Source organism: Rhinopithecus roxellana, chromosome 4 (assembly GCF_007565055.1).
Source record: "Rhinopithecus roxellana isolate Shanxi Qingling chromosome 4, ASM756505v1, whole genome shotgun sequence".
Classification (NCBI taxonomy): Eukaryota; Metazoa; Chordata; class Mammalia; order Primates; family Cercopithecidae; genus Rhinopithecus; species Rhinopithecus roxellana.
This window is the reverse complement of record NC_044552.1, coordinates 159,420,403-159,442,777: the sequence shown is the minus strand read 5'-3', so window position 1 is coordinate 159,442,777 and position 22,375 is coordinate 159,420,403. Positions and strand designations below refer to the sequence as shown.

General features: G+C 38.6%; 1 protein-coding gene across 3 annotated transcripts in view; it reads left to right on the top strand.

The window, feature by feature from the left end:
• The window catches only part of LAMA4 (laminin subunit alpha 4), a 150,400-nt gene extending 133,721 nt beyond the window's left edge, over nucleotides 1–16,679 (top strand). For all 3 annotated transcript variants that reach the window (XM_030929061.1, XM_030929062.1, XM_010359882.2), the window contains exons 32-39: nucleotides 2,837–3,024; nucleotides 4,555–4,744; nucleotides 5,716–5,871; nucleotides 7,556–7,715; nucleotides 9,779–9,909; nucleotides 11,042–11,135; nucleotides 11,604–11,723; nucleotides 16,213–16,679. In XM_030929061.1, the coding sequence (XP_030784921.1) occupies nucleotides 2,837–3,024; nucleotides 4,555–4,744; nucleotides 5,716–5,871; nucleotides 7,556–7,715; nucleotides 9,779–9,909; nucleotides 11,042–11,135; nucleotides 11,604–11,723; nucleotides 16,213–16,358 (1,185 nt within the window). In that variant the 3' untranslated portion in view covers nucleotides 16,359–16,679. The remainder of the gene's footprint in view (nucleotides 1–2,836; nucleotides 3,025–4,554; nucleotides 4,745–5,715; nucleotides 5,872–7,555; nucleotides 7,716–9,778; nucleotides 9,910–11,041; nucleotides 11,136–11,603; nucleotides 11,724–16,212) is intronic.
• The last annotated feature ends 5,696 nt before the right edge of the window (nucleotides 16,680–22,375 follow it).

Below are 22,375 nucleotides of genomic sequence, written 5' to 3'. Positions count from 1 at the left end.
ATTCCAGCACTTTGGGAGGCTGAGGCAGGGGGATCAAGAGGTCAGGAGATTGAGACCAGCCTCGCCAACATGGTGAAACCTCATCTCTACTAAAAATACAAAAATCAGCCAGGCATGGTGGTGGGCGCCTGTAATCCCAGCTACTCAGGAGGCTGAGGCAGGAGAATCACTTGAACCTGGGAGGCAGAGTTTGCAGTGAGCCGACATTATGCCACTGCATTCCAGCCTGGGCAACAAGAGCAAAACTCTGTCTCAAAAAAAAAAAAAAAAAAAAAAAAGATACTCCTATATCCTTATAGCACATTGCTGTCTTTTTCTTCAGTAGCTCAACTAACTTGGTTGTTATCTGACACAAAAGAATCTTGCTAAATTGAACTGGTACTGTCAGTGGGATTGCAACTAATAGGCCCACAGAGAAAACAAAAAATTACACTGGTAAAGCCAAAGTCTAGTGGAGTTCATTGAGAATCACCATACACATACGCATCTTAGGATGACAAACTGAGTCTCTGTGTTGTTGTTGTATAGTATAAAGTCATTAAGTTATAACTTGGCTATTTTATCATTATTAAGAGTGTGAATGTATATCTGCAGAAGAATTAGCATATTTGGTTACCATATATAAAGACACCAGAGTTTATTGATTTTTGCAGCAGATGAGAGACACAGCCCACATAGTCATGTATTTCCACATTGAAGCAGAGTCAGGCAAGGCTGGTAAATTGAGATTGTTCTGTTTCAAATAACCCTGTGCTTCACTGAGCGCCTAGAGCTAAGTGGATACACTAAGAAAGTGTGAGATCCTTTCTATCCAAATGGAGAGAACAGGAAGCAGCCAGAGTTGGGGAAAGTCCCCTACCCTCACTCTCACTCTGTTCTCTTACCCTCACTACAGGCCCTGTGCAAAGTATTTCCAGCTGGGCCTTTCACTGAGACAAAGGTGATCATATCTCCTATCATAAAGTATATTACTCCACTGGGATTGAAATAGAGCATGGATTTGGGGCAAATTTCCTAAGGCATTAGAGTTAAAGAATCTCCTGGCAGCCCTACTCCAGCCCGTTCTGCCCAGCTTGAAGCTATGGCCATTATTTGTAGGTGAGAGCCTGGACCAGAAGGTATTGGTAGCTGGGTGTATTTCCTCCATCCAAGAGAGAACCCTTATTTCTGTTGCAGTAAAAATCAGGTTATGAGTCCTGACAACTGCATAAAGAAGGGAAGAGGGAATGGTGGAACCAGGTGGGCTTTCCTTTAGGAAATGAGAGTCTATGAGCTCCCATCTCTCTCCAACCTAACCACCACTGTGAGAGTCTCCACTGCCAAAATCCAACTGCACGAGCTGCTGCCCTGAGAGCAAGAGACACTGGCACAGCTGGTCTGTCCTTTAATTAATTAACCTGCCCTCTGCCCAAAATCACATCTAGATTTTCAATGTAATTCTGAGATGTAGCTAAAACACTATTTTTTTTTTGTAGGTCTTGTCTTTGCCCTTATGAGATTAAGGGTTTTATTGTCCATCTGTTCCAGTCTACTTTATATCTTCCAGAAATTCCACACGGCTTGGTTCTGCCAGTAGAAACCCTCTTAGATTTCCAGGACTGCTGTGGATTCATTTTTATGTATATTGTTCTGACATTTCAATGGGAATAGGGGGGCTGGGAATAAAGGTGTGTACTCATTCAGTAATCCTGAACCAGAACTTTTCTGATCTAATCCTCTCTCTCATCTTGTCTGTTGCCTGTGTGTGCTCATTCAGTAATCCTGAATTTTTGTATCTAATCCTATCTCTCATCTTGTTTCTTGCCCTGTCTCTGTCCTCCCTGCTGCCACACATTTCCTCTTCTATCAGGCCTTCCTTGTTGCAAGCTGTCTTTCTAGGTGGGTCAGAGCAGGCCACTCCCTCCCTGCTTTCAAAACCTGTGTGGCTCCTCATCACCTAAAAAACAAAACCTCCAGCAATCATTTAAGGTCCTATCTGGCATCAACCCTGTTTTCCAGTTTGCTGTTATAACTGTTTCTCCAAATTAATTTTCAGTTCCTTAAAAAACAGGAATCATTTCTCATTGACTTTCTATTCCCCACTACATGCCACCCATGGGAGGAATGTATAATCATGGATTTCCTTCCCCTTTACTTCTACCCATTTGATAGTCACTAAACATTTCCTTGAATAAGTGACTAAATACTTGAATTTACTTGCATTTACTTTTATTTTGCTTCAGAAGTTAAAACTAAATAATCATTAAATATTAGCCTATACTTGCACAACTCTAAATTTTAGCATCTGCCATGCAATTTTAGAGCACAAGGTGTTTAAAACTTGTTCTATATCCTGTCACATAAAATTCTGCTACAAATCCTATCACCAAAAATCCACTTAAGTATTTTGAAGATGTTGCTATGTTAACTTTTTACACAACATGCGTAAGCAATAATCTGTGTATTAAAGTAATGTTAATATTGTTTCTTATGTAAGGATTTTGTTGATTGATTCGGGGTCATTTTAATTGCCAACTTTGCCACTTTTCACTATTGGTTAAGATGTGCACTTAATTTAAATGATAGAGTCTCTATAGCTTCAGTTTAACTTTGCTTTACTACCATGTGGAAGAATTTGGGGTTCGTTAACATGCTATGTTGTTGTTACTGCTGCAGCTACTGCTGTCATTTGCTCATAGCAGTAGAGGTAGGGAAGAGAGGGGGCCTAATGTTCCATGAATGGAAAATGCACAAATAATATACAAATTTTTTATCCTTATTAATGATGAGGACATCACAAATTACTTTTTGCTGCTAGTATGTCACTTTTATCCCTTAATGTGGTTTACTTTTATAGGGAGGGAAAAGTAAAGATGCACCTTCATGGGATCCTGTTGCCCTGAAATTCCCAGAGCGGAATACTCCAAGAAACTCTCATTGCCACCTTTCCAACAGCCCTAGAGCAATAGAGCACGCCTATCAATATGGAGGAACAGCCAACAGCCGCCAAGAGTTTGAACACTTAAAAGGAGATTTTGGTGCAAAGTAAAGTAACACACTATACTCCTAGACTCTTAATGACATGGCTGGGCTCCATCTTTGTTTGCCACATGTCATCATTTCTACCTATCTTTCCTTTCTGTGCCACCTTAATCCTATTATGTTATCATCGAAATAAGTATGAAATAGTACGTGATTTATACTATCCAAAGAATTATATTCTCTGTGACTTTCCAATTGTAAGGTTCATAAAACAATATTCTTCCAGGAGTTTACTGTATTTGACCAAAAAGAAAAGACAATCAAGGAAAGGAAGATGGAGCAAGTTTCAAATGACTCATCATCTAACCTTGATATCACCCTCCCTCTCCCATACAAATTGCTTTCAGTTTGTAAATGGGAGTGCATTTGAACTACTAGAAGGTTAATAAAGCATTGAAAATACAAATATGCTTGTTTGTCTATGACCCTCCAGCTATCTCCAACCCCATCTCCTCTTTCCAGTATTTCACAAATCTCCAGGTTATCTGATATTACTGAAGAATTATTTTTATAGTTTTAGCACCCAAATATTTTTATATAGGTCTTACATAGCTCTGTCAAATATTCATAGAGGCAAAGTATTCAATAAGAAATCTCTAATGTCTTATAATTTGCTACCTGCCTAATAGGCAGAATCAGTATTTTCTATTTTTCAGGAATAATTTAGAGTTAATCAAACTAGAAGTTAACCTAGTAAATGTATCTTATCCATAGCCTGGGGTTAAATATCTAGAAGGTTTTGTTTAATTTCTACACACTCAGGTGGCTGCTTTTTACACATGGTATCCACTAATTAATTTTTACTGGGAAAAAATTTTAGTCTGTATTTTAGATAGCACACAAGTGATATTATTTGTATTACTCACTAATATTTTGTCCACATGGATAAGCTTCTTTAACATACATATTTTTACTAAATTGCAGTTTAGTTTTGTTTTGTTTGTTTTGTTTTGTTTTGTTCTGAGACAAGGTCTTGTTCTCTCACCCAAGCTGGAGGGCAGTGGCATGATCATGGCTCACTGCACCCTCAACCTTCCAGGCTCAAGTGATCCTCCCACCTCAGCCTCCCAAATAGCTGGGACTACAGGTGTGCACCACCATCCCTGGATAACTTTTAAAAAAATTTTGTAGAGATGGGGTTCCACTATGTTGCCCAAGCTGGTCTTGAACTCCCAGGCTCAAGTGATCCTCCTGCCTTGGCCTCCCAAATTGCTGGGATTATAGGCCTGAGCCATGGCACCCAGCCTGCAGCCATATTTTCAAAGCAAGACACAGTAAGATCCTTAACTGAAACAACATTTCCTCAAATGTGGAATATATCCTTGTTGTACAAGGAAGTAGAGAAGAAGTTACATTTTTGAACTAGCCATGATGTAATATTCATTAATAATACTAAGTATGGAATAATGTTGCTTGGGATTAGATAGAATGGCTACTTATTTATTCTTGCTTACACTGTATCATTTTAAAGAAGTTAGAGATTATCCTCAGTCTCATTTTACGTATGGTAATCCCTTTCTTTTCATTTACCAGATCTCAGTTTTCCATTCGTCTGAGAACTCGTTCCTCCCATGGCATGATCTTCTATGTCTCAGACCAAGAAGAGAATGACTTTATGACTCTATTTTTGGCCCACGGCCGCTTGGTTTACATGTTTAATGTTGGTCACAAGAAACTGAAGATTAGAAGCCAGGAGAAATACAATGATGGCCTGTGGCATGATGTAAGTTGAAGGCAGAGAACGGCATTATCAGCAAATAGCTACCATTGTCAAACGGACACTCATGGGCCTCCGTTACTCTCTCTAGAAATATCCATTTTAAAAGTCTGCTGCTGCACACTCAGAATTCAGTTTCAAAAAATTGTATTCCTTATAAAAGTCTTGAAGCATACTATTTAAAAAGAGACACAGGCTGAGCGTAATTATTTTAACCAAAGGATCAGTGGTCAACATAAACTGAAATTTGATTTTTAATGATTTCTCACTTATTTTCTACAGCCAAGAGGTTTTTACTTTTCAACAATTATTACCGAGTGTCTTTTATTGGCTAAGCTGTGGAAGATACAAAGTGAATAGTAAATCAGTTAGGAAGACAGGATACCACAGTGGGAGCAGATAAATATTGAAAGAAATTGGTGGGTATGTAATGTCAAGAGTAAGCAATGTAACATGCATTATAATTAATCACAAGAAATCTAAGTGGCAGAGAACATATGTCCTGTTCTGGTCATATGTGGCCTGGTTAACTGGGAAAAGCTTCATAGAGAACATGGAAAAACATAAGCTGTATTCAGAAATTAAGCTTTAAATCATTCTGTCTAGAGGTCAGAAAATATATGGATCACTTCCTCTAATACATGAAGTGGTAAATGGAAGATAAGCAGGAAAAAAATACACCTATGTATATAAAGCAAAGAGGCCTGGAGACAACTCACAATAAAGGCATATGCTGTATAACAAAACAGAATCAAATGAGGGATAAAGTTTCTGCCATTCCAAAAACTGCATTGCCAGAAGCCTACTAAACAGAAGAGAGAAACTCCTGACCTTCAGAGATGGGACCATTTTAAAAATAAACTTTCTGAAGATTTCCCGCAGCATTGCAATAGCAAAGTTGGAAGAAAAGGAAATACAGCCTTTTCTCCAATCTTGGAATGTACCTGAGATGTGCTATTTTCCTTCTCTTCATCCAGGTGATATTTATTCGAGAAAGGAGCAGTGGCCGACTGGTAATTGATGGTCTTCGAGTCTTAGAAGAAAGTCTTCCTCCTACTGAAGCTACCTGGAAAATCAAGGGTCCCATTTATTTGGGAGGTGTGGCTCCTGGAAAGGCTGTGAAAAATGTTCAGGTAAGCCAGGCATGACCAGGTAGAGCCATTGACCGTTAGAGCCAGAACATCACCTAATTGAGGCCCTCATTTCACAGATTAGGAAACTGGCAACTAGCATCAGTAAAACTGTAGTTTTCTGGACATGGGACATCAAAGTTAGTACTGTCTTATGGGCTGGCTGGCTGCCCTGTGGCATTACAAAGTCAGAAGTAATCTTTCGATTCTAAGGTAGATGTGAAATGAAAAAGTTTCAGAGGTATAAATTATCATGAAAATTTATGTCTCAAGGGGATCTTATTTGTTCAGAAGTACCCATACTTTTAATGTAAAGGCCTAACAAAAAAGAAAGCAAATCATTGCATTATACATTATTGAGTGAAAAAAAGTTTCAGATCATTATGCAAACTACAATCCCATTTTTGTTTCTTACACACACACACACACACACACACAATTTGTAAATGTATAAGGAAATGTGGTTACCCTGGGGAGAAGTGAGAATACAGTAGAAAAATATCATTTGTGTAATTCAAAAATTTAAAATGTTGCACTTATAAAAAAATTTAGCAATAAAAAGAATGCACCAAAGGACTACATTTTTCTTCACATAAATATAGGTTGGATTTTAGCAATGTTAAACATAATTTCTAAGACCCATTAATGTATGTAGATGAAGCAAAAAAGATGGTTTACATTATAATTAGATTTTAGATAAGCAGCCCCAATTCCATGGCAATCTCTTTTTTAAAATGTCCAAATGCAGTACAAAATCAGTTATCTAAAGTGGCCCAAGTTTCATGTCCTGTGATGTGATAAATTCTCAACCACAAAAACACCTCATGAAACCAGAAATGAAAGCTTTCTGCCGTTTATTTGACTATGGTAGATTTAAGTAAAGAACTTTGCTAGCCCTCGTCAGCCTTAGGTGATCTTGGCACAGCCGTCATTCTTGAGGGAAAACTAGGATACTTCTAAATATGCAATTTGAAAACCACAGCTGCAGGAGAATCACGTAAACCCAGGAGGCGGAGCTTGCAGTGAGCTGAGATCTGGCCACTGCACTCCAGCCTGGGCGACAGAGCGAGACTCCGTCTCAGAAAAAAAAAAAAGAAAAGAAAAGAAAACCACAGCTGCAACTTATTGTGTCAAAGTGTAATATAAAAATGTCCATAGCTGGCCGGGCGCGGTGGCTCAAGCCTGTAATTCCAGCACTTTGGGAGGCCGAGACGGGCGGATCACAAGGTCAGGAGATCGAGACCACCCTGGCTAATACGGTGAAACCCCATCTCTACTAAAGAATACAAAAAACTAGCCGGGAGAGGTGGCGGGCGCCTGTAGTCCCAGCTACTTGGGAGGCTGAGGCAGGAGAATGGCGTAAACCCGGGAGGCGGAGCTTGCAGTGAGCTGAGATCCAGCCACCGCACTCCAGCCTGGGCGGCAGAGCCAGACTCCGTCTCAAAAAAAAAAAAAAAAATGTCCATAGCTTAATTACTACAGGTTGACATTGTCAAATACAAAATTCCAGCTTCAAACAACCAGTTAAAAAGCAATTATCCAGGAAAGTACTGATCATTCAGATATCTGAAATAAATACAACAAGGAATTACTTGGTTTCCCTCAGGACTCAAACCCCCTCATTTTGCTTCCCCTTGGTGCATCTGTGTTGAGAAAATGGATTTTAAGAAATGTCTTCTTCCCTCAGATTAACTCCATCTACAGTTTTAGTGGCTGTCTCAGCAATCTTCAGCTCAATGGGGCCTCCATCACCTCTGCTTCTCAGACATTCAGTGTGACCCCTTGCTTTGAAGGCCCCATGGAAACAGGAACTTACTTTTCAACAGAAGGAGGATACGTGGTTCTAGGTAACATTAGTCGTGTTAAAAATATGAGTCATGAAATGCTTCTTCCTGGAGATGGCTAACAGGGAATATCAGATCCAGAGTTAAAACTTAAGAACGCCAAACTCGGCCGGGCGCAGTGGCTCAAGCCTGTAATCCCAGCACTTTGGGAGGCCGAGGCGGGCTGATCACGAGGTCGGGAGATCAAGACCATCCTGGCTAACACGGTGAAACCCCGTCTCTACTAAAAAAAATACAAAAAACTAGCCGGGCGAGATGGCGGGCGCCTGTAGTCCCAGCTACTCGGGAGGCTGAGGCAGGAGAATGGCGGGAACCTGGGAGGCGGAGCTTGCAGTGAGCTGAGATCCGGCCACTGCACTCCAGCCTGGGCGGCAGAGCGAGACTCCATCTCAAAAAAAAAAAAAAAAAAAAGAATGCCAAACCCAGCCCTAGAAGATGACCTCTTCGCACAAAAACCACCTTTCTCCTTCCTGCACTCCAAATCATACATACAGTCCCCATCCCTGTATACGCTCCCTGACCAGGCTTCTCCATAGCTGCCAAACTTCTGGATGAAGACCACCTGGGCTCCATTAGAATGTCTATGCTGCTCCCTGGCCTGATCCATGTCAGTTTTTGGCCACCTTGCTCCTCAAGGTCTTGCTCTGCTCCTTCTTGGCATGAACCATTGTCCTACTAAAGGAAGTCCCAGTTGCTCCTCAAGACCTGCAACACCAGCAGACAACACTATCCTTCAGAAATTTTGATTTCTGGATGTTTATTACTCTCCTTGACCATTACTCTCTCACTCATTCAGTTTTTATTGTATGCCTCCCGTAAGGCAGTCCCTATGCCAGATGATGGGATATAACAGTTCTAAAAATAAATAAAATCCTAGCAGACTACACACAATCACCATCTAATTCATTTCAAGAATATTCTATGGGGCAATCACTGGGTGTGAGGAAGACACCAAAATAAGTGCCCGGAATGAGGACAGGAAAGGGTATAAAGCTGCATGTTCCCTGCTGTCAAGGCACTTAGGTACTTTGCACATGCCCTGAATAAAGATATTACACTGCAGCCAAGTATACTTTCTAAACCACCACCATATCCAGCACAACACCCAGAGGTAGTATTTCCTCTCTTGTCTAGCTCATGACTTTACTTTCCTGCCTCACCCACCGTTACCCCTACAGTAAAACACCTTCACTTACAATTCTCAGCCTTTCATGGAATTTCAGTGATAAGAACTCTTAATGGTTTGGACAGCTGGGAATGCAGAGCAAACTGCACAATTTGTATACTACTCCATGAGCATTAACTAATAGCAAGAAAAAATTTTAAATGATTTATAAGATACGTTAAATGAACAGTATTTAGATGCCCTGGTTTGCAATGAGTCTCTTGGAGTAAACACAATTATTCTTAATCAGAATTGTATTGGATCACCTCAATAACAGCTCCTAAATACTTTCTCTGCTCTTTCTCCTCTGAAATGCCGTACAGCACTGGCACCAGTTAGGTTTTTGTTTAAGAATTATTTTAAAATACAGGTCCGATCAAGACAGCTGTCTTGCTCAGTGACTGCAAAATAAAGCCTAACTTCCATACTTCAGCACTAGAGCCCTTCCCAGTGTGGCTCCCACTCACCATGCCTCCTTCTCCCCTGGCAGGGACAGTCCAGCCACAATGGCCTTCACAGAGTTCTCCAAGCATTCCAGCCTCTGTACCTGTGTTCAGTCTACTTTCTGTGCCCAGATTGCCCCGTCCTCCTCACTTATGAAATACTCAACAGTGCTGCTGCTATTTGGAATTAATTTCTCCTCCCCTGAGCTCCCATAACACATATTTTGTGTGCTGTTGCCAGCCTCACACTCCACAACAGGACGGCTGCGTTAGTTATCTTGGTTCCCCATAGAGCTTTCCCCAGTGAGTATGACACGGAAAAGCCACTTTCTACTTATCTATTAAAAAATGCATCAAACTTTCAAAAACAGGAACAAAGATATATAATTACAAAATCACACCATAGTTACAAATATGATCTTGCTGTTCTTGGGAGTTTACAGTGTTTATCTCCACAGATGAATCTTTCAATATTGGATTGAAGTTTGAAATTGCATTTGAAGTCCGTCCCAGAAGCAGTTCCGGAACCCTGGTCCACGGCCATAGTGTCAATGGGGAGTACCTAAATGTTCACATGAAAAATGGACAGGTAGTGTCTGAAAAATGTTTAATGATTTGTCTTATCTGACCTTGGATTCTAGATCTGAAGCAGATTTATTTCACAGAATTATTTCATCAATCTTCCCTAACTAAAAAAGAAAAATGGGAAAGTTGTAACATGAAATGTAAATGTGGGCAACATTTGGATTCAGCTTCCTATGTTGAAAGTTGATTTGATCAAAACAAACAGTCATGAAAATATGGCAAAATAATATAAAAAATAATCACCAATAACAACATAAAGAGTTTTAACAAAAGAATGAGAAGCACTTTTTTTCACCAAATGGAATCAGCAAACATAACTATCAAAATCAACAAACACTAAATAAAACATCTTTCTAAATATCTATAATATATGTATATCAGATATCACATATACATATACTAGATATGTATATATACCATATATTATTCTCAAATGATAGAAATAAAAAAATTATGTTATAATTAAATGCCACTTTCATCCTAAGATATTACTAAAGAATATTCATAGAAGTATTCAAATAAATATTAAGAAAAAGGTATATTTTCATTGATGCTGCTAACTTAATATAACAGATTTTTATTTGAGTTCTAGTACATTCTATTAAATTATATTGAGCCATCGCAATAAAACGTATCCCTACTTGGTGCTTACTATTTGTTGGGTACTATTCTAAATGCTTTACCTAGATTAACTCATTTAATCCTCCCAATTATCTCCATGATGTACGTAACAGTATCGCTTTTAATTTACAAACGAGAAAACTGGGGCAGAGAGTAAGTTAAATAGGAGAGACTGGCTGTCTAGCTTCAAAGTCCATGTTCTTTACCAATACTTTAACCTGCTTCGTCTAACACACTCAATCTTTAGAAATTGAAGGGATTTATTCTATTTCTTAGTGTCCCTCTCTCCCTATTTTCTCCCCTATGAAGTTACTTTGTTCTCTCCCCAAAGAGCACCCACAGCTGAACCTATTTCTATAGCCTGTCAAATAGTGACCCCTTGTGTTCAAATTGCAAAGTTAGTCATGTGTGAATATTTGTTGAAGTATTGCTTCACAGTGGTAAATTATTTAAGAAACTCCGTTTTATCACAATGAGGAGAAACTAAATCATAGAATGTGCCCTCTATTTTGCAGGTCATCGTGAAAGTCAATAATGGCATCAGAGATTTTTCCACCTCAGTAACACCCAAGCAGAGTCTCTGTGATGGCAGATGGCACAGAATTACAGGTGAGAAAAGTTGACTGCCCTGGGGAGCCTGCACACCCAACTGTAAGATTATGACCTGGCAGAACTTAGACTATCACTTATATGATAGGTAACACATGACAGTCTAAAAGTATCCAAGAAAAGAAAATCATGTTATTATACCATTATGTGTATAGTGAATCCACATATGATTTCAAAATATGAGTGCTGCAAAATTGTGTTGAGGAGTTGCTTAAATAATGCATAACTTACAGAGCAAAAACAAAGTAGCACAAGAAGATTCTAAATACTCTCCCTCTCTAAGGAAAACGGTACAGTAATCTCTTGGTTAGACATTGTTACACATCATTGATGATTTTAATAATATAGAAGAAAGTGTGGGCTTTATTCTGGAATAAATAAAAGCAATTACTGTGATAAATAGTCTTTCTCATGTAAAAATTCATCACTCCAGTGCCACTTATGACCGGTCTTTGCCCTGCATTTCAGTTATTAGAGATTCTAATGTGGTTCAGTTGGATGTGGACTCTGAAGTGAACCACGTGGTTGGACCCCTGAATCCAAAACCAATTGATCACAGGGAGCCTGTGTTTGTTGGAGGTGTTCCAGGTAAGTGTTGCTTAAAAAGGAAACGTTTCCAATCCAAAAAACTGAGTTCTCATAATTGTTATTGTAAAATTGAGCCATGTGTTTTCATGATGCACCTAGTTACTCAAAGGATTTTTATATACAGTGTCGTTTAAATGGAAAAAGCACAATAAAGGGACATGTAAGAACTAGACCCCAGCATTCCACCTAGTAGCTATTACTCTCCCTTGCCATGTTTGCTTATTTTTTTCCTTCCTTTCCCTTTTAAGTGCCCTCCACACACATACACACAGTGAAACACATACTCTTATTTCATCTCTAACACAAAGAAAACTCATTGACTAATACTACAGTAGGATCTGAGAACTTTGGGGGATTAAGCTTGCTGTTAATTGCTCCCCTTCCTCAGTAGGAAAAAATGCACGGTTCTCTCTGTCCATGATTAGTCTGAAATGCAAAAACAGCTGCAGACCATAAGTTGTTGTTCATTGGTAGTGACATTCCCTCAGAGAGGTTCCCAGCTGCAATTCTGTAAACATCATCAGTCACTGCTGCTGTCATCTGCCAAGAATGGTGTATAATCCAGGATTGTGACAAGTCACTTATGGACAATACATAAACACCCCAATTGTTTTAAACCTCTGAAGCAAGGACCATGTCCTCATATTGAATACATTTGTTTTTACAAATTTCACTAACTTGGAAAACCTGAATGCTATGGCTGGGGAGTGGGATTTAAAAGCGAAATAACCCAGCTTTTGCAGCGGGAACTTGGTGGGGAGGTTTTAATTGACCTATCATAGTTGTACATATTTTGGGGATACATGTGATATTTTGATACCTGTATGCAATGTGTAATGATCAAATCAAGATAATTGTAATATCCATCACCTAAAACTTTATCTTTTCTTTGTGTTGGTAACATTACAACCCTTCTCTTCTAGCTATTTTGAAATATACAATAAATTATCTTAACTATAATTTCCCTATTGTACTATGAAATACTAGAAATTATTCCTTCTATCTTACTGTGTTTTTGTACCCATTAACCAAGTTCTTTTCATCTCCTTCTTCCCCCTTCCCTTCCCAGCCTCTAGTAACTACCAACTACTCTCTACCTCTCCCCATGAGATTTACTTCTTAAGCTCATACATGTGAGTGAGGACACATATTTGTCTTTCTGTGCTTGGCTTGGTGGGGATTTTAATAATCTTCTAATAGATTATTTTTAGACTGACCCATAAAGACAGACAATGCTTTAAAGAAGAGGGCAAGAAAGCACAGATAAAATTAAGCATCTGACCTTGGGTACTCCAAAAATAGTAACAACTAAGCACTCTTCTTTGTCTGAACTTTTCAAATACCAGTATTGACAATCATGGTAACCCAGTGTGAAAAGAAATATTTGAGGCCTTCGCAAAGCAACTGTTCTTCTCCTTTGTCTCCCCATTCCACTCCCCTCTCCATTCCCCAGTCCTCTCCCTGTTCCTGACTTCAGCTTTGAAAGGATTCTGGCAAAGGCCAGCACTGCAGTTCAGGCAGGTGCAGCATGAAAAAGTCTCACATCAGTGCATATTTCTGCACATTGCTTCCCTCCAGAAATCACAACACAGTTTAAAATGTTTCAGAGGTTCCCAAGGGCCTCCAGGATTAAATTCGCCATAGCATGCGAGCTTCTTGATCATCTGTCTTCTCCTCATCCCTGCCTTTGGGATCTCCCCACACTTTCTGGGACTTGCAGTTCCTAAATGTTTAGTGATGGTCTCTTTGCTCCAGGCCTTTGCATAAGGGAACTGGGCCTCAATTTCTGGGAATTGTTCTTCCTTTACTCCCCTAGTACCTTTGTTAAGAAACAACTTCTCCAATTCCTCCCCAGTCTAACTCCTACTGACCTTTAGGACTCAGCTCAGACATTTACTTACATACATGCCCCTTTCCCACTAGGATGTGTACGCATACCACTGTTGTAGCACTTAGTACAGAATATTGTTGAAACTAAGTAGTACATTCCTTGATGGCAGGGAACATGACTATATCCAACACATAGCATAGATTGTCTATTAAGCAGTGTGCTAGGCTTTGGGAGGTAGACAAAACAAGCATGACCCTCCCTTGTGGAAGCTGGACTATTTGTCCTTTATTATGTACCCAATGTGCTTACTACATCTTTCAAACAGATATTTATCTTTTATTTTTGTTTGTTTGTTTGCTTTCATAGTCTGATCCCAGCCTCACACACTGCTATCATCCCTCACTACAAGAGTTGCTAAGCCCCACAGACTGGACAGGCAAGATGTACCTAAAGTCAAATTCAGCCTGCCTGAGACATAGAATGAATAGCAAACTTTAGCTAATGAGCCAGCGCAGGAGCTAGAAGGCCAGAAGGGCGTAACCACCAGCCCACTGCACCACTGCAGCTTTTAATTCCATCTAAGAATTAGGCCAGCAAGCCTAGGACAAAAGCAATTATAATTTAAGATGAAATGTAATTAATCATATCATTTTGAGCTGTTCAAGATTAACTCCACTAAAATCATATCAGAAACCAGGCATTAAGATAACTAAAGAAATTAGCTAAATAAAACCCCTAAATGCACTGAATTCTCCAAGAATACCACTCAGAACTCTGGTGACTCATTATTTCTATACATTAAAAGCTAATGCATAAAATTCATAGAACTATAGAACAAAAAAGTCAACTTTAGTATGTGATAATTTTAAAATCAAAATTAAAAATTAAATCCTTTTTTCTGCCAGATGTGTTGGCTTGCGCCTATAATCCCAGCACTTTGGGAGCCCAAGGTGGGTGGATCACTTGAGCTCAGGAGTTAAGAGACCAGCCCGGCCAACATAGTGAAACCCCATCTCTACTAAAGATACAAAAAATAGCCAAGTGTGGTGGTGAGCACCTGTAATCCTTCAGCTACTCAGGAGGCTGAGGCAGGAGAATTGCTTGAACCCAGGAGGTGGAGACTGTAGTGAGCAGAGATCGCACCACTGCACTCCAGCCTGGGCAACAGAGTAAGACTCTGTCTCAAAATAATAATAATAATAATAATAAGGTTTTGTTAATGTAGCCCACCCACGGGTCTAACCATTCATTCCTCTACTGAAAATCCTGCATTATTTGTATATAGTCAAGCCTTCAACCCGGGAAACATTCTCTCTTAAAATTATGCATTAATTTCATTAATCAATTGCTTAGGGTCCTAGGGCACTATACTGTCACTACCTACAATTAATTGTGTGGTGAATTATTAACTGCTACATGAATTATTACCTCCAGATGGTTTCCCTCATAAGCCAAAGGATGGTAAGCTTGGGCAGAATCAAAACCCACGTTCTAAGTCTGGTATCCAAAGTAAGCACAAGTATTACTTTGCTTACTTTGAGGTATTACTTACCCCTCATAAGCTTTCCTGTTCACTCATTTCTTACCCAGATGATGAAGTACACTGAACAGGCTTGAAGAATAGTCATACGAATCTAGAGACAATAAAGGGGATTGATCTCTCAGGCCCCTTCCAAATCCAAACCTTTTATGATTATCACTCTACATATGAAATGCTATTTCCATGATTTATTTTCAGTACATGGTTTCTGCATATTCTTACCCTACATTGCTTAGAAAATGTATTTACAGCTGCTTGCTGATGTTTCATTTGCTGTTCTATGTTCTTTCCTGAATTACTGATTTCTAAGTGTTTTCCATCCTTTATCTGCTACTGCTCACATAGCTGTTGGCAAATAATAATAAGCTTTGGGTAAATAGATTTTAATTTTATGATATTTCTAAGCTTTCTAAATTGTTTTAAATTATATTGCTTCTATCATCCTAACACATTTAATTGTGTCTGTATAATTAATAAGTATAAGGCTTCTTCTAGATTTCTAATTAAGAGAAGAAAGTTCCCTTGGCATACCACAGGGCACCTGTGCCCACACAAAGACTAAGCGAGTTATCATTACCCTATTTATAGTTCTTAAACCCTGAGCTCAGAAAAATTAACTTTTAGTTTATGTGACCATTATTTTCTCATTATATTTTATGAACAGGCAAAAATGTGGAGGCTTAAGGGTGAAGGGTAATGCATTAAACAGAAATATTAACCAGTCCAAAAATAGTATAGAAGCTAAAATCTCTTTCCTCCTTTTTAGCAAAGCACACATTATAAGTGAGGCCCAGGTGAAATTAACTTTAAAAAAAACAGGCAGATCATGAAAATTCACTGCTGAGGCTTTACATGTAAGTGGTAAATGTCAGCCTTGAAAGACAGCTACAATACACAAAAATCTGATCATGGAAAACATGGCAAAATATTAAAATTACCACATGTTCACAGAACTTCACAATGTTCCTGAGAAATGAGTCAAGTATAACTATATTCCATTTTTGAAATGTAAATCATGTTGATGATATGAGCAAATATGTATACTTTTACCAGGAAGTAATATTTGGGCTTGGAATACCTCAATTGCAATCTTTGTTTTTATTTCTTGCTCTTTTCAGAATCTCTACTGACACCACGCTTGGCCCCCAGCAAACCCTTCACAGGCTGCATACGCCACTTTGTGATTGACGGACACCCAGTGAGCTTCAGTAAAGCAGCCCTGGTCAGCGGCGCCGTGAGCATCAACTCCTGTCCAGCAGCCTGACACAACAGAACACAGCTGCCCAAATACAAAGTTCTTTAGAGCACTGAAAGAAACACAAAGCCAGCCAGGAGGAACAGCAACTCTTCCCTCTGGTGGAAGCTTTCATCTAGTTGAACAGGACTTAAATGAATCATCAGGGACTGGATATTTCTTATTTCTCATTTGGATTCTTACCTTGAGTCCAAAATGTCTGCAATGGACAATAATTGAAGGAGTGGCAAATTTACTTGTATTGAGAGCACACGCAATTCCTACTGGTGAAATTACTGTTTCTGTTTTCTAATAAAATAGAAGGGATTCTGAATAAACATTTGCACACATTTTTGAAGTGCGGCTAGATTCTCAGATTCACCTTTCTTCCAGGGAAGATAACTTTCGATCTATATAAAAATCTCTTTGTCCTAAAACTACCTTTCTTTATTTTGAAGAGACTCACTAACTTACATATCATCTAAAATTAGCTAATAGATTTGTTTTTAGCCCTTTTGTTTGGTCTATCGGTATAAGAAGAATATTTTAGGCTTATAGCTGCAGTTATCAACGTTTAATAAAGTAAATTTCTAACAAAATATTAGAAAAATGTACTATAATTTAATTTTTTCTAAATAAGAAAAAAGGAAACTACTTTTTTCCCTTCCTTATCTCTTTAAAAGAAAAATAAAATTGTACATGAGGGGAGGCTTCTGTAGGTTATTATTATTATTATTGTGTGTTCTATAGGAATCATTGAGGATATCACAACAAAAAAAGGAGGACAAAATCATAAGATTCAATTTCAGAGTACACAAGTCCTTTATTAAAAGTTTGCTCCTAGCCTGGGCAACATAATGAGATCCTATCTCTACAGAAAAATTTGTACATGGGCACACACCTGTAGTCCCAGCTACTTGGGAGGCTGAGATCGGAGGAGTGCTTAAGCTCAGGAGTTCAAGGCTGCAGTGAGCTATGACTGCTGACTGCACCACTGCACTCCAGCCTGGGCAACAGAGTGAGATCCTGTCTCAAAAACAAAGTGTGCTCCCCACATTACCGGCAACACAACTAGTCTTATTTCTAAAATGTTATAATCTTTTTTCCAAGTAGCTACATTAATAAAGCCTAGAAAAAATGGGCTTGAATAGCTGGTAGAATAGTAATATGTAGAAATGAAATAAAAGAATAATATCTGAAAAACTCAACTCAGAAGACAGAAAAAGAGAAAATAGGCCCTGATATCAACAGAATTAACAATACATAAAGGGAGTAACTTTTGAGAGGAGAGGATATAAAATATTTTGAGGAATTACCAAGGGGAATAAAACAATATTACCTTGAAATGATTACATATATTACATATTGGTACATATGTCAATACCTACCTATATCCCCTGATACCCTTCTGTCTGAAATATACAAATAATGATAATGTTGAAGATATCGATGAACATAGCTAATGTCTGTTCATAGAGGACTTACTAAGTGCCAGCCACCATGATAAGCTAAAGTTGATTATTTTATTTGTTCATTCCACTAATCCTTTGAGGTAATATTTGCAGCTCAGATAACTTGCCCACTGTCATTCAGCTGGACCAAGAAGCCAGTAGTCGAAACAAGACTGCCTGCCTCCAGGGGCAGCATGATTGTCACCTTGCTTCCCTGCCTCCAAAGGCTATCTGTCTTCCAGCTGACCAGAGCCAGAGAGGTACCATAAAGTAGTGAGCTGGCAGGGTCTCACTGAGAAAATCAAGAGGGCACTTGCTTTGACTCATCTAGAAGGGCAGCAGGTTTCTAGGGGCCAATCCCTTCTTCTTTAGGACTCGGTGAGAGAAACCATTTCAGCACAACTGGCAGTGCAACACCATGATGCCCCCAACACCACACACACAAACCTGCAGCACATACACACACAGAGTCTATATACAGTACAGAAAGCCAACTGAACAAGCCCCTGTCCAAAATGTGAGGGCCACGAATTTTCATCTGTGTTATTCACTGATATGTTGTAAGAGCTGAGACCAGTGTCTGGCAGGTAAGTATATGCTCATAACGAGTGAATTTAAAGGAAGCCTAGTTTCCATAAAGTTATCCCCTCACCTAACCTCCTAAGGCAATCACTTGACTTGTAAATTTCCTGGAAGTCTGAGAAAAGGAAAAAACGGGCAGTGACTTCTCTGAGTTCCACTGAGCCCCAGAAATCTCTCGTTTGCCTGAGGGTGTGGGGAGAAGCCTGAGGGAATAATGGTACAGTCCTCAGAGAGACAAACAGCACTCTCTCAGGTGTCTGATAACCTTTCAAGTCCTGAAGATTAGGTAAGAAGTTTGGCTACCATGAATAGGACCACTCAGTTTCTAAACATCACACCACCCAAGGACACCATTCCCAGAGAAGACTACTAGAGGGTAGGATGAGGTGGGCAGAAAGTAGATGAGATTAGGCCTTAAAGCCTGATGATCTGCCAAAGCATGAGACGGAAAGGCAGAAACATAAGTGGAATGTAGCATGACCCTAGCAGCCAGAAGAAACAGTTAAATCTCTCAAGGAACTCCTCAAGTGTAGTGATGGTGGCTGCTCAGGCTTGAGTCCCTCACCAGCCCAGCCAGACCACAGTTTACCAATAGACAGCTAAATCAGCAGCCTCAACAGAACATGTTGTCAAATGATCATGTCTAAAGACTGTTGATTAATGAGCTGATGTCAGCCAGGTGGAAGGTTATGAAAGCATGGTGTCACCAAGTTGCCCTAGGACCTATTTGTAATATTCCCTTACAGAAAGCTTACACCTGGAAATGTAAGAAATGTGGGAAGGCAATTTATTCAGGGTAAAGGCCTTGGAAGACTAAATAATTCATACTGCTGAAAAACTCTATTTATCCTTTTAATGCCTTTAAATCTGTAGTGATGCCCCTATTATCATTCCTGATTTGATAATTTGTGTCTTCTTTTTTATCCTGATAATTCCACCCAGAGGCTTATCAATTTTATTGATCTTTTTTAAGAACCAGCTTTTGGTTCTATTGATTTTCTCTATTATTTATCTGCTCTTATATCATTGTTTCTTCTCTCAAATATATTACTTCTTTCTTTCTGCTTATTTTGGATTTAGTTTGCTCATTTTTTCTGTTTTCTTAAGGTAGAAGCTTAGATCATTGCCTTGAGATGTTTCTTCTTTTCTAATGCAAGAATTTATTGCCTTAATTCTCTCTAAGCGCTACCCATGCATTTTGATATGTTGTATTTTCATTTTCATTCAGTTCAAAGTACTTTCTAATTTATTCAGTCATTTCTTCTTTTATTCATGGGTTATTCAGAAGTATATCACTTAGTATTCCAATATTTTGAGATTCTCTGGGTATCTTTCTGCTATTAATTTATAATTTAATTCTACTGTAAGACACACTTTGCATACCCTTCCATACTTTGAATACTTTTCAATTTATTGAAACTTGTTTTGTGGCCTACAATATATTCTACTTGGTAAATTTTCCATGTGCACTTGAAAAGAATATACAGTATTCTGCTGTTCCTAGGTAAAGCGTTCTATATCGATTGTCATGTCCTCTATATCCCTACTGATTCTGTTTACTTGTTCTACCAGCTGAAATCCTGAACAACAAATGTGGAGTTATTTCTCCTTTCAGTTGCATCCATTTTTGCTTCATGTGCTTTGAAGGTCTGGCATAAACATTTAAGAGTGTTAGGTACTCTTGATGTCTTGACTGCTTTATGATTATGAATTGTCTCTTTACCTCTGTAAATTCTTTGCTCTGAAATCTTCTTGTCTATTATTAACATAGCTACTCCAGCTTTCTTCAGATTAATGTCTGCATAGCATATCTATTTCTATCCTTTTATACTTTTAATTTATCTGAGTCTTAGTATTTAAGGTGGGTTCATGTAGACAGCTTATAGTTGCATCTTCTTTTCTAGCCAATCTGACAATCTCTGCCTTTTAATTGAAATTTAGACCTTCTGTAATTAATGCAAATATCAATGTGATATGATTTAAATATACTATCTTTTTCCCTTCTTTCCTCTTTTCCTGTCTTCTTTAGAATTAAATGAGTAATATTTATTCCATTTACTCTCCACTATACAATAGTGTTACTGTATTAGCTCTAATTCTGTTTGTTAGGTTTTAGAGATAACTCAAGTTTAATTCATCACAGTCTACTGTCAAATACCATTGTGTCATTTCACAAATTGTCTAACAATTACAAAAGAAAACTTCATGGCCGGGCGCGGTGGCTCAAGCCTGTAATCCCAGCACTTTGGGAGGCCGAGACGGGCGGATCACGAGGTCAGGAGATCGAGACCATCCTGGCTAACACGGTGAAACCCCGTCTCTACTAAAAAATACAAAAAACTAGCCGGGCGAGGTGGCGGGCGCCTGTAATCCCAGCTACTCGGGAGGCTGAGGCAGGAGAATGGCGTAAACCCGGGAGGCGGAGCTTGCAGTGAGCTGAGATCCGGCCACTGCACTCCAGCCTGGGCGACAGAGCCAGACTCCGTCTCAAAAAAAAAAAAAAAAAAAAAAAAAAAAAAAAAAAAAAAGTAAACTTCTGTTTTCCTCCTCCTTTATTTTTTTGCTAGTATTATACATTATACTTTTACATGAAATATCATTGCCATAATTTGCCTTAAAGAGTTACCTATGAGTGTTTAAAAATTTTTAAAGCCTATATATTTATCCCCATATTTTCCTTGTCTTGTGTTCTTTCTTTCTAAAGATCCAAATTTCCATCTAGTACCATTTTCTTTCTGCCTGAAAAACTTCCTTGAACATTTTTTATAGTGAAGATCTGTTAGTAATGAATTCTCTCGGCATTTGTTTGACTGAAAAGTCTTTACTTCACCTTCATTTTTGAAAGATACTTTAAAGATATTGCTCCATTCATTGCCTTTTTGCCTTCATATTTTCTGATGAAAAGTGTACTCTCATTCTTATTTTTGTTTCTCTGAATGCATGTGTCATTTACTATCAAGTTTTAAGATTTTTCTCTTCAATTTAATTAGGACATGTCATTGTTTTGTTTTCACGTTTCTTCTCCTTAGGGTTGGTTAAGGTACTTGGATCTGTGAGTTTATAGTTTTCATCAAATTTGGGGAAAAATATTTCCTCAAATATTTTTCTATTCCCTTCCCTTCTTCTGAGAAGCCACTTACATATATATTAGACTGCTTGATAATGAAATGCAAAATGTATACTCTTTTCTTAATTGCTTTTTTCTTTGTACTTGACGTTGGATAATTTATATAGCTATGTCTTGTAGTTCATTAATATTTTCTTCTCCAGTATCTAATCTCTTAATCATATTCAGTGTATATTATTACTTCAGATATTGTATTTTTCATCTCTAAAAGTTCTGTCTGGGTCATTTTTATACCTTCCATTTATTTCTTCATTATGCTTTTATCTACTATTTGAATGATATTTATAGTAGCTTGTCTACTGTATGTGTCCATTTTCACACTGCTATAAAGAACTACCTGAGACTGGGTAATTTAGGAAGAAAAGAGGTTTAAATGACTCAGTTCCACAGGCTTAACAGGAAGCATGGCTAGGAGACCTCAGGAAACTTACAGTCATAGCAGAAGGCAAAGGGAAGCAATCATAGCTTACCATGGTGGAGCAGGAGAGACAGAGGGAAAAGGGGGAAGTGCTACACACTTTTAAACAACCAGATCTCGTAAGAACTCACTCACTATCATGAGAACACCAAGGGGTGTTCTCCGTATCCATGAAGAATACGCCATATTCACATCCATATGGGTGTTCACCATAATCCAATCACCTCCTACCAGGTCCCTCCCCCAATACTGGGGGTTACAATTCAACATGAGATTTGGGTTGGGACACACAGCCAAATCATATCATTTACTAATGCTGTCATCTGTCATTCTGAGTCTGTTACCATCGACTAAAGATTCTCCTGACTGTGGATTGCCTTTTCCTTTTTTTTTTTTTTTTTTTTTTTTTTGGCATGCCTGGTAATTTTTTATTAGATGTTAATCACTGTTAATGTTACACTTCCGGTGC